The 18,524-nt window shown below is 38.0% G+C and overlaps 1 protein-coding gene across 1 annotated transcript in view; it reads left to right on the plus strand.

Annotated features, from left to right (window-relative positions):
- The window catches only part of KCNH1 (potassium voltage-gated channel subfamily H member 1), a 194,470-nt gene that overhangs the window by 42,959 nt on the left and 132,987 nt on the right, over positions 1-18,524 (plus strand). The window contains exon 7 of the mRNA XM_052805900.1: positions 11,065-11,494. Within this exon, the coding sequence (XP_052661860.1) occupies positions 11,065-11,494 (430 nt within the window). The remainder of the gene's footprint in view (positions 1-11,064; positions 11,495-18,524) is intronic.

Raw genomic sequence — 18,524 nt, forward strand, 5'->3', positions numbered from 1 at the left:
GCCGTGGCACTGATAAAGCAGCGGAAGGAGTGGCTATATGTCAGTTTTGGACATTTAGACTGAAAGAGGAAAAAAAAAATTTAAAAAAAAAAGGCAAGAGACCAAAAAAAAAAAAAAAGGAAGGAGGCTTTTCTCACCCACTGCAGATGGTATCAATCGGCTGATGATTTTGCTGGAGGAACGTTTCATAACTGTAGACTGGTGATGTGACCTACATCACCTGAGGAAAGTGTCTATACCACTGGCTGTGACAGCCCTTGAGCTGAGCACAGGCGCTCTCAGACTCATGGTAGCAATTCTGCAGGGAAGTTCTTGTTGTGTGAGTTTGAATTTCTCCAAGTTCTCTGTCTCAGTGTTGCCTTGTAACAATGAGAAGCTGATTGGTACTTCAGTTTTCCTATGGCTCTTCAACAGTCTCTTTAATCAGTGTAATAGTGTTTGTTTTAGTTATTCTAGCTATCGTGCCCAAGGAAAAAAACATTTTTCTTGATGCTATTCTTTCAAGACTGTTTGTCCCTGTTTCCCCTAGTGGGTTCTGACATTTAGCTAGTATAAATCATTGTAGAGTCATTAGAGCAGAGTTTCCACTGGTGTAAATTGCTGTACTTCTATTAAGGGCTCATAGACTGGTTTACAGGACCTGAGGGGCTTTGCCAGCAATGTCAGCAGAATAACGTAGTGCACATCAGGTGGGGATTTATGACAGTATATGCTGGTCGCTGTTTCATGAACTGCCTGTAGAGAGAAAGATAACCTTTATTAAAGAAGGCGGGGGGGAGCCACATTGAAGGAGTCTTGAAAGTAGAAAGGCTTTGTGTTATATCTTCTCCGCTGCGTAGAGCGTTCCCTTGTGGGTCAACTCCCTTTCTTTTGAACTTGCTGGTTTAAATTTTACCTGTCGCTCACCCTGGATTACACACCACACTACTTCACAGTTGATTGTCAGCTGCGAGGCTGCGCTGTTCCCCTTACAAGTAGCCAAACTGGATTGCTATCTGTGTGTCACTTTGATTTTGCTAAAGGGAATTCCCTTGGAGCCATGAGACTGGAGTTAATAGGCAGCCATGGCTGCTGCAGGGATTTTTTTTTTTTTAGTCCTATGTGAATACTCTTAAAAGAATCGCCAGAGAGTAAATGATACCTATTGTCAAAAGTGGTGATAAAATGAGATGAAGAATATGAATTGCTATTTTCCTGGTTTTATGTTTTCCATATATGATTTTAAACAGGAGGAAATAGGACCCTGGCTTTGTTGCAGTCCCTGTAGTGAAGGGGGACTGGGACAGGTGGAAGCTCACTGTTTTTTCTGCCTGCTGTCATTCTCTGTTAAAAGAAACTTCACTGAAGACACTGAGGATGTCATGGAGGAACTAACTTGACAAGTCAGTTTGTTTTTAAGAATACCATAATTACTGTGATGGAGATGAATTGATTTGCAAGGGACACAGGACCTGGAGCTAAAGAAGTAAAAAGCTGTGTATATAGGGTATTGAGGCTCTTTTGGCTCTGGGTAATTTTGAGACTGTCCCATCACTTAGCTCTTGATAGATTAATAGTGAAACTGTTTTTGTCATCTTTAAAGTGATCCACCAATATATGATTAATCATAAGGTATGAAACTAGAGTTGATCATTATCTTTGACAAGCAGATACTAATTTTAAAAAATTCTGATACTGGATTTTTTTCTATTTTGAAGTAACTTTTTGTTTTGCAATTTACTTCATTATTCCATTATAAGGTATAATGGAAAATATTTTCTTGAAACAAAATTGAGTGTGACTTCTGTGTTTTTCAGGCAATTTCAACATTCTTTGGGTTTGTTGCAGTTTGGAACATTGGTGTATTTTCAATTCACATTTTTAAATATAATTGAAATTCCAGTTTCCTCTCTGCACGGTTGAGAATATTTTTGTCCAGAAAAATAACTTGAATTCATTAACTATTAATCAATACAACTATTAATAACTACAATTAATACAAGAGGCACTTAAGTATGAATAGCCACATTCTACAGATTGAAGAGGAAGGAAAAAACATTAATGTCTTTGTTCAAGTCCATAGAATTAAATATGAGAATGTATGAAGCTTCTGATCTCAAGTGCTGTGCTCAAAGAGACAGTACAGTATCTCACATTCAGACATGAACAGAATTCAACAAATGAAGGAATGAATAGCCGTAGAGAAATTTCCATTGTTACCCAAATGAAAGAAAAGTTATAAATGTTTCTCCTGGCTTTTCTATATGGGAAGCTAATTATACAGTTAGATACGAATTACTTTCTTAACCTGCCATAGAACTTCAAGAAAAGAAAATATTCCACTGATTGATGAATCAACTTAATGCTAGGCTTAAACTTTCTACTGTTAATATATCATGCTGTAGTATAGTTTGAGTCAGAAAAGAAAATATTGGTCTAAAATTTACACAGCCCTTAAAACATGTGGTATTAATCTCTTTTGAATTGGAATGATCACAATAACATTTGTCAGTAATCCTTTACAGTAATTAGTATTATTCCTCACTTAAGGAAATACCACCTACTTTGGGGAATAATGTTATCTTTTTTGTGTTCAGACATCAGTCAGTAGATTTAATAAAAAACAGGTTTAAAGAAAATTCCACAATTTTTGCTAAGGACAATGCAATATAAGACTTTGAATTCCAAAGGCAAGTTGAAGCATATTTTTGCAGTGTCAGCTTGAGCAATTTTATACTGTGGTTTTCAGCCATAATAACATAAGATATAATTTATATTGGAAAAAATTTGACTTATTACATGCGACGTTGTTGTGAAATCTCATGGTAGGAGTGGAATCTAGTCATGTCACCACCATAGAAATCTCTGAAATAGGGAGTTTGTAGTAGTAATTGCAATCTGTATTTGAATGGAACACTGTGATCAATTGTTGGCTGATGCCAAATTGAGAACCATATATCACTCTTATTAGTTGAGGTAGAAGAGAAATAAATGCATAGTAAAAGATCATCAGGAAAGACATATTCAATATAAATGATCTAGTGTTCACTTAAGTGGATAAGTGAGAGAGAAGCTAGCATGTAGGCAAAGAAGATACACAGCTTTGGAAGGACAAAATTTATGATGATAAAAAAAGTCCCAGAAAAAACATAATACAGAAGTAGTAGAAGTAAATTAAGCTATTTAGCACTAAGTGAGCATGGTGTAGCTGGAAAGTAAACAGTGAGTTAAGAGAGGAAAAAATGAATGTGTTGCTGGTCAGATTGTTGGCAACTCTCTGAGGCAGTACTTTTGCAATAGATTAATTTAAACCTTATTAGTGGAATAATCTCTCATGCTAATACAAATTAGCTATCTAGGAATTACTGAAGTAGCTACACTGGAAAGCATGCAACTTCCCTAGACTTGTTTTACCATTTGCTTGCAATAAGGGGCAAGGGAATAAATTATCATATTTATAGTTTTATGGAAGAAACAGGGGCCTATAAAGAAAGATTTTGGGTTAGATGAATTTTGCAAAAAGTCTTTTAAACTGTAAACAGCTGTATAATATGAAATCTGTTTGAAACAGTGTGTCATTCACTGCTCTTATTTGGATCTGTCTGATTAGGCAATACTGTGTTTTGCATGTGAGTCTATTGATAGATCTGGTAATGAATGAATATTTTTCTGTGACTAATTAAAATTAAAATAGTCATAACCTACTTTCTTTGTAACACCTATAACAAAGCAGCTAAGTACCACAAATTATGATCCAGGCATAGAGGAAATGTCAAGAAATTGGACATAATTAAAGTAGATGAGAAGGGATTAGTGAGACCCCTGGACTGGGTGACTCCTTACTGGTGCTCCTGGGGAAAAACCAAGCAATTGGGTTACTGTAGCCAGGTAGGGCAGTGGGAGGGCTAGAGCATGGGCCTTGGGTTGGGGGGTGTGCTGGTGGTGGTGGAGGTTTACTTGGTTGGGTGTCCCCTTGTGAGAGACCCCTGGGAAATAGGGCAAAGCCCAAGGGAGGTGTGCTCTGGGCTGTAACCTGCCAGAAGCCCTTGGAGCAAGGCTGGGGGGGTGGTTGTTGGGGCTTCTAGGTGGTGTTGGGACCTTCAGAAGGAGCTTGGGGGCCTTGACCTGTGGAAGAAGGGGAGTGCAGAAGAAAGGAAAGGTGGTCATGGAGGAGAAGGGCTGCTTGACTGACTTTTGTAGGTGCCTCTGTACTGCAGCACGGCCCCAAGGGGCTGTGCCAGGCAGGAATTACTCCTTAACAGGCAGGTAGGTGGAAGTAGTGTTTGGGGAAATGCAAATGGGGTAAAGCAGATTCTGGGGTAAAGCGGACTGCCAGGATATAAACCAGGTAGGCAAAGAAGCACTTACTGTTCACAGGCTCTTGAGGATTTGATTCAGGGTGTCTCTCTTCTTTGTCTACCTTTTTTTCCCCTCCTATTTTTTTTTCAATCAGATATGAGTTTCGCTAACTTCCCTCCTTAAAAACCCAGCCTCCATGGTACTAAGAAGTGCCTCTTCTATGCTACCCTCTGAAGGGGCAGGCTGCCTCTTCCCCCTAAATCCTCTGTTTTCCAAATTGTGTTGGTGGTGTATATAGGCACTGCAGAGTTCTCATGCCTTTTAACCCATTCAGGGTTAAATTCTCTCCTCTGCTGTAAGCCTGCTTAAGGTGTTTAGTTCATTTAAATTCTGCTCGCTTCCCTGGTCTTCCCCAAGTTCATACACCTTGGTGGCTCAGAGACATCTATGCTGTCTGCTGATGGATAGCCCCTCCCAAAAGAGAATACCAGAACAGGATGCGTTGCTGTGTCCCTGCCCAACACCCACTCTGTAGGTTCTGTTGTGGCTTTTAAGATGCCAGTTAACTCCTCTTCTGTACTATTAATGTTCAGATTAGTCTTTTTGCTAAGTCACAGATAAGTAAGGGTGTTACTGGGTTTCAGGGCTACTTCTTCATAGCTTTGAAAAGACCGACATAATTTATCATACTATTAAAGAGAGAATAGTAGTCTACATAAGCTATTCAATCTGTATTAGGCTATAAGAATTAAAACACGGAATTACATTTTTCACTGATAATATATGGTGATAGCCTTTGTCCAAGAAGGAGACTAAATTGAATTCATTAGATTCTGAATTATTTCAAAAAGCTGCTGTTAGTGATACTTACACTGCATATAAAGGGAAGCATGTTTCAGAGATGGGGATCAGTACTCTGTTCTTTTTCCCCCATTCAGCATACTTGTATCGATCTGAGGCAGAAAGTCAGATGAGACAGCAAAGGGTATTTATTTGAGTAACTAAATGGTTCCTTTATAGTCCATTTCATATTTGGGATTGGATTAGAATTGGAAAGATGGAGTGGTATTAGATGCCTCTAATACTAAATCTTATTTGCGTGTTTTGCCTCTTCAAGATAAGTAAAAAGCTTCTGGAACTGATCACTTCTTTGAATCACAAGCATTGGGAAGCAGATTGCTGTCTGTCAGGGGTAATTTTTTTATTTGATACTGTGGAAAGTGGGATTTCTTTAGATTACTTATGTGTTATCTTTATCCTTGTTCTTCTTCTCAAAGTGAAAAAAAGAGTTTGTTTCCTGGATTTGTTGGTTTTCTGAGTGTGCATGTATGTGTGTAAAGCAAGCATGGACATAGTTTTATAAATGAAAAAATCAGCCTTTCTATCTCTTCTCACACCCTGTGCTCTTATAGATGAATTATTGCTGTTTCTCCCTCGATTCTAACAAAGCTCACAGATGTCTGACTAAAATAAGCTTTTTGAGTCTAGAGATCTGCTTTCTTCAGTGCTGAAAACCACAACAGTAACCAGAGGGTTTAGATATTGATTTTGACCTGTGTGCATAACGTTATCTCATCTCTTGGTTGCTAAATATGGCAATCTGTAGGAAAGGTCATGTTCTCAGACCTAATTAAGAAAATCAGAAGCAGCAAATAACAGAAATGAGAAGTCCTAATAATGACCTGACAGGGTGGCCATGTTACTACAGATAGGCAGAGCAGCACAGCTGAGTTCAGAATCAAATGTCAAGAAAGAAGGCACTGCTTTCCATGGTTCTTGCCTCACTTATGGTAGTGGTAAATTTGGTTCATTGCCTCCTTTTTTTGGATAAATAATTTATTTTTTTGTTCTGTTTCATTCTCATTCTTTTAATGGTTAGCTTTTAGTCTCCTGCATCTCCCTTTAATTGAGATGAAGCCTGAACTTCAGCAGTTCCATATGAGAGGAAAGTGCTGGAAAACTTAGAACAGATTTGTGCCAATACTGAATATTTCTCTTTTTTAAAATAGATAGTAAGTAGGAAGTAAATTATACTTCCTTTGAGCCTAGAAAATATCTTAATGCTTGGGTTAAGTGCATTTTCTTTCTGTACACGTGGAAAGTAAATAATGGTCTAAAAAGTGAATACTGTCATGCAGATTGAATCTATTACTAAAGTGTAGTGCTACTACAGCTGTAGGAGGTGGGATGAAAGTTGCATTTTAGTTCTTTTCTAAAGTTGTTCATCCTACATCTTGTTTGGAAGGGAAAATGGATTATTTCTCTTTTTTAGTAGTTAATTTTTATTGCTGTTCTTCAAAAAAATTGTATTTTGTTTTTCTAGTTAGAATTTTATTATTCGATGAATTGAGTTGAATTTAATTTTGCATGGGAAATGAACAGCAGCAACTGTTTTTTATTTGTACAGCATCTAGCACTGTAGTGTCCACTGTTACTGTTCTTGAGGACCATAATGACACAAGTAGCTAATAATTACTCTGCTTACAGCCCGTATGTTTTCAAAACACTTCACAAAGTACTTCATCACAGTGTCTCTTCTGTATCTCTTTTTATGGATATGGAAGTAATGGCGCAAATCTTGCATTGTCTGATGCAAAGCTAGAGCCAAAACATGGATATCCTGGATCTTAAGTTTGGAAAGAAGACTACTTACATGGCTGAGATACCAGTGTGAGACAAGGGGTGCACTGACAGTAGATCATACCTTGCAGAAAACAAGGAGATACAAAAGAAAATCTGTGTAAATGTGCACAGTATCTAGTGAGTAGGTCTAATTAATGACAAATTATACATGGGAATTTACTTTTGGTAGTATTTCATGAACAAACTTACAAAACGTTCTCTTTGAATGTAAAATGTGGGTCCTGCTTTCCTCTAGGACTGAGTCTAGTCTGTTTTTCTGTTGAGTTTGAGGTGCAGTTTCACTCTGCAAAGATTGCGTAGGAGGAGAGGAAGGGGGAGTGGTTGTATTTATTATTTTAAGGGCATTTGGCATTCAGATTTGCTCAATCAGTGAATACAGAGTTATCTCTTCTGGCTCTCGGTGCTTTGAGCTTGCCCTTTGGTTTGGAGGGGACTCGCTACAGATTCTTCCATTTTTATGCAGCAGCCATCACTGGCAATGAAAGTAAACCTGCCAACCTATTAAATATTTGTCAACAACTGTATGCAGGTATCAGTAGTAGAATCTTTTAGTGTCATTCAGTTACTTCAAACAATTTGAAGTATAAGTTTGTGTGAAATTCAGCATTTTCTGCTGTACTTGACTAAGTGCTGTGTATTTAAGTAAGTGCTGCACTCAAGTTCTCTCTGTAACAAAATACAGTAAAAATGTACTATTTGTCTACCCTGGCCATATAACAGATTTCTTAGCTTCTGTATACCCCGAGGGGAAGGCTTCTGTTGGATAGAGTACTAATAGTTGGAACTGTGTCTGAGTAAATCAGGTGTAGGTAGAACTTTGTGGGATATTACTTAGTGTTGTCCTTACCCTGACTGCCACTCAGACGTTCCTTATGGTGATACTTCAGAGCAGAGCATCTGGGGGTGCCTGCTTGGGACCCGAAGTGCAATTTCTAGCTGTTTATGAACTGAGGTTCATCTGTTTCCTTTGGGCAGAAGGAGTTCTGAGTGTCTCCTAATCTGACTCTCAAAGGTTATAGGAGTAGCAGAGCTAAGAGAGTGGGACATGCATCAAGAGGAGTAAATTGCGTTCAGGCTCTTTTGCATGACATCGTGGAGCCATCTGTATGATAAAAGCATAAAAATAATCTGCACTGATAAGAGCATTAAAATGGACAGTTATCTAAAAGTACAGTTCTATTTTGGAAAGTGGTAATCTAAAAATGTCAATTTTGAATCCAGCAGATCTATTCCTGTGAGTATTAAAATATTACTTGCTAAATTTAGTGACAAAAAGTACTGTTTAAAGTATTGGAAAATTATATGATTTTTTTCTACTGTATCATCTATGAAACAGTCTATTAAGTTTCCATTGTTTATACCCTTTTGAAATTCTGTCACTTAGAAATTTTTAAGAGAGTTATATGAATAATTATTTCCCTGGGCATTCCTTCGTCTTGATATTGATCCATTTAAAATAGACAAATCTTTTCCTCTGAGGAAATCAAATAGAAAATACTGTTAATGCTGAAATAAAATAATTTTTTTCTTTTTTAAGCTTTTTCTGAACTTTTAGAATCTTATTGGCAATGCAGTCAGGTGAAATATTGTGACTAATTTGAATATTAAATGCATCCTTTCAATGCAACCAAATCAAGTATATATTTACTGTAAATAAGCAAGTTCTTTTTGTACAAAAAAACCTAATTCTCTCTACCTCTGGTCAGAATTTGGTAGAATTACTTTCTCCAAAATGATGCAGTTCTATCACATTTTAAATATTTTTACAAAATTTCATTCTGTGAATTTCACAAGGGAAATTAGGATAAGAGTACTCTGAAAGCAAAGTAATTTGCCGTAAACGTTTTAAATCTAATTTCAAATATTTAATTTGTATTCCAATTTTTCATATCCAATTTCTTAAACTCTCCTTCTGTGATTTTTTTTTTCCTAAGTATTTCTAATCCTTGACTTTTTTTTTTTTTTCAATTAAGAATTAACCAAATTCCAAACTTTTAAGTCCTTCCTGAATCATTATTATTTTTGTCTTTGGTAGGACTCTCACTGACAAACAGCATTTATTTTTTTTTAAAATCCCAGTGATGAGTTTTAATTTTAAGAACAAGTTTTGCACCACTATTTTTGAGCAAAAATGAAACTGTTTTTTAGAATGTTGGGATGGAAAAATTTCTTGTCCTTGCCTGAGACTTGTAAGCACTTTGTGTTTAAAAAGCTTGGCTTTTAGACTGAAGCTAAAAGCAGGCTATTACTGGAGACCTCTCAAAATGTAAAACATTATTGTTTTGCTGTTAAAGTTTGTAAAGAGGAAAGGGAGAAATGGGCATTGGTCCTGAGGAAAAAGGCCAGAAGGCTGTTGTAATGTCAGAATGCGGATGTTTAAAAGGTGGAGACTATATGTGCTTGTCACTCAGGGACTTGCATATCCAGTTCTAAAATACAGTTATCGTGTTATACTTTTTTGTGTTTTTTCCCTTTGCTTTTCCTCTCCATACTGAGTGTTCAGAAGTACCTGCTTTTTCCCTCCCCTAGAAATGAAGGCCTTATGCCTTCTGTGTCATATTCCCCGAATTGGCATCAAGGCTTTGCTCCATTGTTTACAAAATGAAGCAGGGTATGGAATGAATGGGAAATGGAACTTAACTTTTACTTTGTGAAGGAAGACTTGAAAAGTTTGGCATAGATAATCATGAAAAGAATAGATCACTTGGTCTCTTCTAGGTCCCTGCAAATATCTCTGATTTAAAGGAAGGCTGCTTTTTTTTCTTTTTGTTCTTCCTTTTTACTCCCCTCCCCCTGGTTGTGTTAGATCTTGTCCAAATACTTAATAGAAATTGGTAGTGTGTTCCCACGTAACAAATTACATCTGTCTCTGAAAATGAGTCAATGTAATCATGACAAATTCATGAAATAAAGGCGAAATACATTGCTGCAGTCCTGGGCAACATGAGTCAATATGCTTTATGCAATTATTTAATAAAACATCTCTTCTAGTGCATTGAACCAGCCTAAGATACTGAAGCAGTTGTATTTATGCAGGAATAAACAAACTTCCAGTAAAAGCTGGTGACCAGAAGTATGCAATTATGCATTTCCAGAAATACTCATTAAACCAGTCTGCTTAAATTTTAATCAGACTTCTATGTATGAAACAATATTAATAAGAGGGAGTAGAAAAAAAAGTATTTTTATGAAAGGCTATTCAGATCTTCTCATGCCCCAAATGCCTTTGGATTTTTTTTATTTAACTTCTTCTGCATGGAATTGCAAATCTATCGAAAAGTTAACAATACAAAATCCTGTATGCTGGCTTAATTCTGTTTTATGGGAGCTGTATTAGTATCAGCACAGAAATACTACATTGATAACAAAGCTGTCATAAAAAGAATGTGATGTGGGGATTAGACAGTGAGATATTTGAAATAGTTAAGCTTTGTGTAGTCCATGTGAGAAATGTCAGAGGACTGATTATCAGTGTTTGAATTCTTATATGAAAGTAAAGTCATAGGAAATCTGCTGTTACACTGAAAAATTACAAATCGCCAGGTACTTCCAGTATTTTTTGGCCTTCCTCATTTATCTTCCTGCTGTATCTGAGCTAAATACTGCAAACCATGTTACATCTGAGACATGAGGGGACATGTGTTGCCCAGGATCATAAGGAAGTCAGGAATAGCCATAAGAGGTTCATGACTCCAGATGCTGCAGTGAATTCAATAGGTGTCTGGTTATGTTCCTCTCAACATTAGATTTGTATAGGTTAATGGTCAGTGACTTCCACGTTTATTTTCAGTCAGCCTAAAGTAGCATCAGGATCTTCAGGGACGGTCTACTTGCACAACTGGACGTGCAATAACTAGCCTGTCATTTGAAGTCTTTTACAAATGTATTTGTAGACCTATTCAAATAATCTGAAAGGGGAGTTCAGAGAGCAACCCACAAAATGTTAGTGGATGAAGACAAGAGTGCATATATCCATCCCTGAAAAGGGTCACTAACCTTTTCATGTTTCACAATCTCTCTTTTCAGGTGTTATCTGATGACCATTTATTTGTTATGGATCACCTTGTGTCTCTGGAAACCACAGTTATGAATATTGTTGCTTTAATATTAAATTCTAATGGTCGCTGTGCTTTATCTTTCTAGGGCATCAGTAGCCTCTTCAGTTCACTTAAAGTGGTCAGGCTACTTCGGCTGGGTCGCGTAGCTCGGAAGTTGGACCACTACATTGAATACGGAGCAGCAGTCTTGGTTCTGCTGGTGTGTGTGTTTGGTCTTGCAGCACACTGGTTGGCCTGCATTTGGTACAGCATAGGAGACTATGAAGTTATCGATGAGGATACAAACACTATCCGAACTGAGAGCTGGCTCTATCAGCTGGGGATGTCAATAGGAACACCTTACCGCTTTAACACATCAGGCTTTGGAAAATGGGAAGGCGGACCAAGCAAAGATTCGGTCTACATCTCCTCGTTGTATTTTACAATGACCAGCCTCACCAGTGTTGGATTTGGGAACATCGCTCCGACTACAGATGGGGAGAAGATCTTTGCTGTTGCTATGATGATGATTGGCTGTAAGTATTAGAGATTCTGTCTCTCACACACACAATGCCAAATAGCTGTGTGTCATGAATACTGATCTCATAAGAACATCTGGAATTGTGTCAAATGTTATTACGCAGCCTAAAATATTTTTGGTGGCAGTATAGGTATTACTTGCTTACTGTTTAGTTTTAAAATCACAAATGGGAGTATTGTGACTAGCAAAAATTCAGTCATTTTGGAAGCAATATTCTGTCAATATCCTTTAAATATTATCTTGTAAGTAAACCTTAAAATGTGTAAAGCCTGAAATATTAAAAATTAATGCACCACAGTAGGCGCAGACAATCTCTGTGCCTCTATTTGGTATGCGGCAAAATCTTTGTATGTCTGAGAGCTGTATATATTGGACGAGTAGGTGGGTGAGTGGGAGGAGGTCCAGGAGCATCTCATAAGGGAGAGAGAACAGTAGCTCTCTAGAGACCATATACTCCGCTGTGAACTGAACATACAGTCAGATCCGAAAGCAACTGGGATGATGCTGGCCTTGGGCACCTCTGGCTCACATTTCCTTGTCACATCACAAGGGGTTTATATTGCCAAGCTGTCCAGCTTTTGGCCATGTTGTCACTTCAATGCAGGATCTGCACTCAAAGTGCCTTGATTGCTACTTGGAGTTAAGAACCATACAGAGGCCACCATTAAACTAGGTCATGGTTTTCCAGATAAGGGTGGAATTTGTATCAAAATAAGGAAAAAAAAAAAAATCTACTTTGTACATGGAAGAGCATATCATTGTATGGAGAAAGAGAGAAGCTTCTGTATGGTAATATTACATCTAGAGGAAAAAAAAGTCAATCCCTGCTAAGCAGAAAATTAAAACCAAATATATAATGAAGCTCAATTAGCAGCACAGTGCCTGTTATGGTAGAAATGTGAAGCTTAGATTCTGATGTGTCATTTTACAGCAACACTGAAATCATGTACTGAGATTACGTGTGGAGTGTTAAGCAGGCTGAAGGTTAGTGAGAAGTATAAAGGCAAGCATTCTTGATTGTGTAGGGATTGGGATATTTTAGCTATAAAAATTGTTAATTTTGTTCTTCTAGCTTTTTCCACTACTAAGAGTCCCATCATCCTAATAAAACACCCATGTAGCAGATGGGAAATTTATATAAAATTTGGAGAAAATTACGTGGTTTCCTCATGAGAAGGTGCATTAGACAATGTAGCAGTGTAGTACAAAACAGGCTTCCAAACATATTTCCTGATTAAGGTACCTGTTTAATGGGAAATATCCTGACCTTTGGCTTATTGTTCATTGAGTTATGCTTATGATACTAGCTAGACAAGAATAGCTAGTATTATTCAGTATTGTTATTTAGTACTATGAATACTGAATGAACATAACCTTCATAAAATCAAGAATGTACATGGAGATATTTTGGAGTTGTACCTGCTCCAAACTATTCATATGAAAATGTGGTGGAAAGAAACTGAATTTGTGCAAGATAAATGCTGATAGATATCTGCTCTGAATTCTAAAATGAACTTTAATTTCAGCAAGTTGTAAAAATAGCATTCTGGCAATTTTAAATCTCATGAACGCAATCACATTTCAGGGAAATGCTTTTGTTTGGATTTGGTTTTACGGAACCTTACATTTCTAACCCTATAACTGTCTGTGTATCTGAGCACCTTTATCCTGTGAACAGCTGCCTGGAAACCATTAGAACTATTCACAGTATGTGTTTGCAGGAATGGCAACTAAGTAATCCAATCTTTGAGTTTACCTCTCTGGATTTTGTAGGGTCTTGATTGCTTTTAACACACTGAAGTTTTGAGCTGTGGTCATTTCTTATGATGGGAGGAACAAAATTGGTTTGTTTCGTTTGCAGCTATTTAGAGCTTAATTGTTGCTAGACATTCTTCCACTATAAAATTTTATGTTAAAATAACACTATTTTGCCTGTAGAATTAAGCTCTCAAACATTGATCTGAGCTTGAACTCGGGCTATTTAGTAAGAATTTTGTCTGATCTGTTGGGAACCTGAAAGGTACATAGCAAATATATCAGGGATAGATGTGGGGGAGAGAGAAGAAGTTTCCTGGCTAAAGGAATGTCACTCAGAAAAAATAATATTTGTCCCTGACGAAGTAACATGTTTGTTATGAGCTGAGCTCCTCACTTACAACACACTTGGTGGCTACATGTTCCTGTTATGGTCCTCATTTTGCAGATCTCAGATCACATAGATTTGCACATGGGATGGGTAGGGGCTGTGGATGTCCAAAGCATCAGAAATAAACGATTTCAAATCAATTCTGCTAATGTGTTACTTTCCACTAATAAAAGGAAAAGGTATATGATTTCTCGTTTATACTTTGCTATTAACACTGCATTTATTTCAGCACCTATCTACTGATGCATTCTCAAAAGCTACTGCTGTATTTTAGTAGCACAGGGAGTGCCATTTTCTTTCCATGAAGGGTGCAGAGACAGTTAATTGTTTGACTGTCTAAAACTCCAATTGAAGATCAGTGGGATTTGCTGAGTCCAATCTCAAACGTATCTCTCCACTAAATTCTTCCCTGCTAGAGGATAAGTCTCTAAAAACTGTGTGAATTTATCTTGTTTTTAAAGTGGCTAAGTATAGTCTGGGAAAAAATACATACCTGTATATTTAAATAGTCTAGTGAAATAAGTAAAGTAATTTTACAACCTTTCTGTATGAAATAGGAACAACACTGTCACTTTTTGTTTGAGGATGTTACCGTTTTTGTTTAGTTGAGTAAGACAGTATGTTAACAAGATTGGTTTTGAGATGCCAAAACTGCCACTATAGTGTCATCAAAAAAAAGGAGTATTTGGGGACAAATGTATAACAGCCAGCATTAATATTTCAAAGTGATTCCAGCAAAATTTTACTTTAAATAGGCTGGAAATTTTTAATAGGAGGGTAATTCTTTATCCCCTTGGGCCAGTTAACCTCCTGTGAATAAATAGCAAAACTTCCATTAGCCTGATGGGGACAGATTTAGATGAGCAGAAAGAAAATTAGACTGTTTCCTTCTCCTTGTGTGTTTTATCCTCTGCTCTTTTTGAATAGCAGTAAGCGCTGTGTCAAAAAATTAGTGGCTTGTTAAACAACACTGTGGCCAGCTAAGCTTAAGTCAGTTTTACTAGCAAGATCACCTTTGAAATTTTGATCTTCTCTGTATTTGTGAAAGAAACTGAATTTTCTTGAAATGGAGATGGTGGTCAACATGTCTGAAAATGTCTGCTGCCCCCACCTTCCTTGCATGGGCTGTATGTGTAGCTACCCTACAGAAAGTTAGGGTGCAGGTACCACTTCAGTGCACGGTAAGCCCGTGCCTCCCACTGGTGGCTGACCGAGAAACTACAACAGTGTGGTGGTTGCTTGTTCCTGGATCCAGTTTAGCGTTACAGCACTGCCTTTGCGCTCTTCCTCTGATTTTTGGCGTCAGTGATCTTGACTTCAGTTTGCTCCATGAGCTATGCCACCGTGGTTTGGTAGGGGCACTCAAGAACTGCTTCCCTGGAGCGCAGATGTTGGCATCAAGTGGAGGGAAAGGAAGAATTTACTTTTAGAAGTGCGAACTCATCCTACTCAGTGAACTTAAGAATAAATAATTTATATATATACATGCATACATACATATGTACATAGCATATGTGTATATATACACAGAGAGAATGCACATGTATTATGATGCTTAAAAGAAGAAAAAGCATATTTTTTTCCTCCATGTTTGATATTCTGGAGTTATTTTTGATAGAATGGATTTGATTGTGCAAAGTTCTTGTATCTCTGGGGAAGGCTGGAGGTGGTGTGTGCTACCCTGAGGAGCATTGCCAGGTGGCGCAGTTCTGCAAGGCTTTCTGGTTCTTATTTCTAGCAAACTTAGTTTTTAGTTTTGGTTTTGTTTACTTGATTTACTGGCCAAGTATCTGGAATAGTTTTGGGGGAGGAAAGTTGTGAATAGCAGCAATACTTTTTTTCTTTGATCTTGGAGTGTTGAGCCTCTCTGTTTCAGGAGAGGAGTTACTGTGTAAACGAGTGATTTTAAGACATGTATTGCTGTCTTCTGCACTGGCAAACTGACTGAAAGGCTTGTGGTACTGTCAGCGCAAGACTATGGTGACATCCAAACAGGACATTTGTGTCAGAAGGGCTTGGAATATTACAGGTATTTGAAAGCATAAGCAGTTTTTAACTAGTGTCCTTCCATATGTGTAGTATGCTTATGCATAGAGAGGTAGAATTAATGCTCTGTAATTATGTTCCATCTTCCGTAAGACAAAATTCGGTTTTCTCTGCTGCTCAGCCACTGATACATCCCCTTCTGCTCACTGCTTACTCCCTCTGTAAAGCTGATCCTGTGGCAGAAAGACATGTGTTACACTAAAATTTTGTAAATCCATTGACCACTAGTAATAGTACTTTGTTATAATGTCAGATAGCTGTTTAAAAAAGTAGGTAAGACCACTTCCATTTTCTTTTTTATTCAGTCTTTCATTATGGTAAATAATAAATCCAGGTAACTTTTAATTAAAAATTTAGAGATATGTTAGTGAAGCTACCTGGACCAGTGGGAATTTTGGCTGACTTGAGTGCAAATGTTGGCCTAGTAAGAAGTTTAAGGTATGTGAGCTTGTAGAGGGAAGGGTGGGTATATCATGTTAGCAGTGTGTAGACACTGGGAAGGGCTGATGGAGGTGAATAAGCTGCGTGTGGGTATTGAGCCTGTGGGGCTGGCTGGATTGGTTGGTTTTACACTTGGGGCAAAGTATAAGAAAGCATGGCTTGGTCTCGGTGGCTCTGGTCTCTGCTTTGGGGCCATCTTCTGCAGGGAGGTGTTCTTGTGCTTTCAAATGCAATGACTGCACATGCTGTCTTACTGATTTCATTGTGGCTGCAGTTTTCAGGGAGAAAGTGTTTTTACTGTTGATTATTTTGACATGAGTAGGTGCAACCCCTAATGAGATTTATGAGGGACTGCAGCATACTCATTGTGTAGCCCTGGGGATGTATGGTCTATTGGTCAGCTCCACCGAAGGGGGACGTGGGTAGGTAAAAAGCACTGTTCATTCTTGACCTCAAATAATGCACGTCTGTTTGGGAAGAACAAATTATTTTAAAATAGAGATGAAGTATCCAGTGGCTGTTCTTAAGGATTTCTGTTCTGTGGAGGCTTGATGCCTCTGATAAGATACACAATTCATATTACCATGTAGCTGTTTTTCCTGAACATATGGTAAATTATAGTTTTGTAAAGCAAACTGTCTTCACATCTGTCAGTGAACTGACCTGCATGGTTTTGCCTCACTTTATTTACTGAGTGTTTGTGTATATATAGAGAGAAGTATGAGTGTTACTACTGGAAGTAAAAGCAATTAACTCCTCAGCTTCATTTTAAATGAATCAAAACATATTTGCTTATCCCTTTTCACAGATGGCCACTAAACTGCTAATTAATAGGGAATATGTCTACAGACAGATCTTTTAGAGAGGCTGATGTTACATAAAACCAGGTTTAAAACCACTGTCTGGGTCTGTGGAAAGACATATATTTTCCATTTTTAATACTTGGGGGGAAAAAAAAGCTATTTCAGTTTTTAGTTTGTTCCCTGTGGAGACATATGCCTCAAAATAACAGTTCTCGTATATTTTGTTCAGTGAAGCTGTCGGGTTGTGTTGCGCATTGTTTATTTTTCCTAAGCAATAGCAGAAACCCAAGGACTTCCATTTGCTCTTTTCATATCTGGGCACTGTGTCAGCAGTCCCCTTGCTGTGCAGGTGGAGTAGGGATGAACGGTTCTGAAAATGCTCTGCATTTTCCACTTTTAACATACCATAATACTGATGGATGCTTGCCTATCTGGATTTTGAGCAACTGAGCAAAACCTATCAGTTTGGGAGCCCTTCGTTAGTGTTCTCAGTTGCACTGAAAGATACCAAGCTTTTGGTGCCTGTTCACACTAAATTGTCCTTGTTAAGTAGGAACTTCCTGGAACTACAGGGCTTGACTCATCCAAAGTATGAAGTTCACTGAGGAAAAGGCATATGTTTGAATGCTAAACTAAATCATAAATCCCCCTGTGAACACTATGATTAGACCAGATAGTGAGAGGGATCATGGAAAAGAGCAAAAATAGGAGTTAAAAGGTCAGACTCGAGGACACGCATGCCCACATACATAAATTTTCAGCCTCCAAGTTCATTAATCAAAACAGACCAGAGACCGAAAACTCATCTTCATTGATCTTGTGCAACACAAGCATCATGCAGTCTGCAGCACTTCAGCTGTTATCTCTGATTAAGGTAGACGCAGATCCCGGGAGCGTGGAGTAGCTGTCTCAGCTTTGTTCAGCTTTGTGAATAGCTTCTTTCTCATTAGACATTAAACCAGGAATGAGGATAACATTAAGTAAATTTGAAAACATAATTAGGTAGTTTTATTTACAGCACTCTTGCTGAAAGGAACAGAAATCTGCCCTAGTAATGTGAACATCCCTCTGAACTATAAGAAAATCTTGGTGGCTGGTATCATGACACATGGGTCAGTGTTGCTCCTTCACAGCCTCACAGAGGGAGGATTAATGTGCTTTGGTGACCCGCAGCAGGGTAGAAGTGTTCAAAGGCTCTTGTGAACAAGGATAGCCAGGAACTGCTGAAAATTAGACTGTTAGCATCAAAATACCTAAGCAAGATACAGATGTGTTGCAGCGTCGTGTTTGATGGTGTTCCTGAGGCATGATTTTCCCCTCATAATGCATTTCATCGTTTGTTAGAGCAAATGGATGTGGCCCTACTGTGTGTGTACTTACCAAACACATACTTAATTGTGAGTGAAGCATGTATACTCCTAGTACCCCATTTAGGGGATGGGGGGCAGGGGCATGTTGAAATTGGTTTTGCTGGAAGTTGGTGGCCTGAAACTGAGAGCCAGCCACGTGCCAAGCGCTGGCTTGGTTTGCTGAGGATATCATTCAGGGACTGAGTACAAAGGCCTATGAGACTTCAAACTCAAAGCAAC

The sequence above is a fragment of the Harpia harpyja genome, chromosome 13 (genome assembly GCF_026419915.1).
Source record: "Harpia harpyja isolate bHarHar1 chromosome 13, bHarHar1 primary haplotype, whole genome shotgun sequence".
NCBI classification, from domain to species: domain Eukaryota; kingdom Metazoa; phylum Chordata; class Aves; order Accipitriformes; family Accipitridae; genus Harpia; species Harpia harpyja.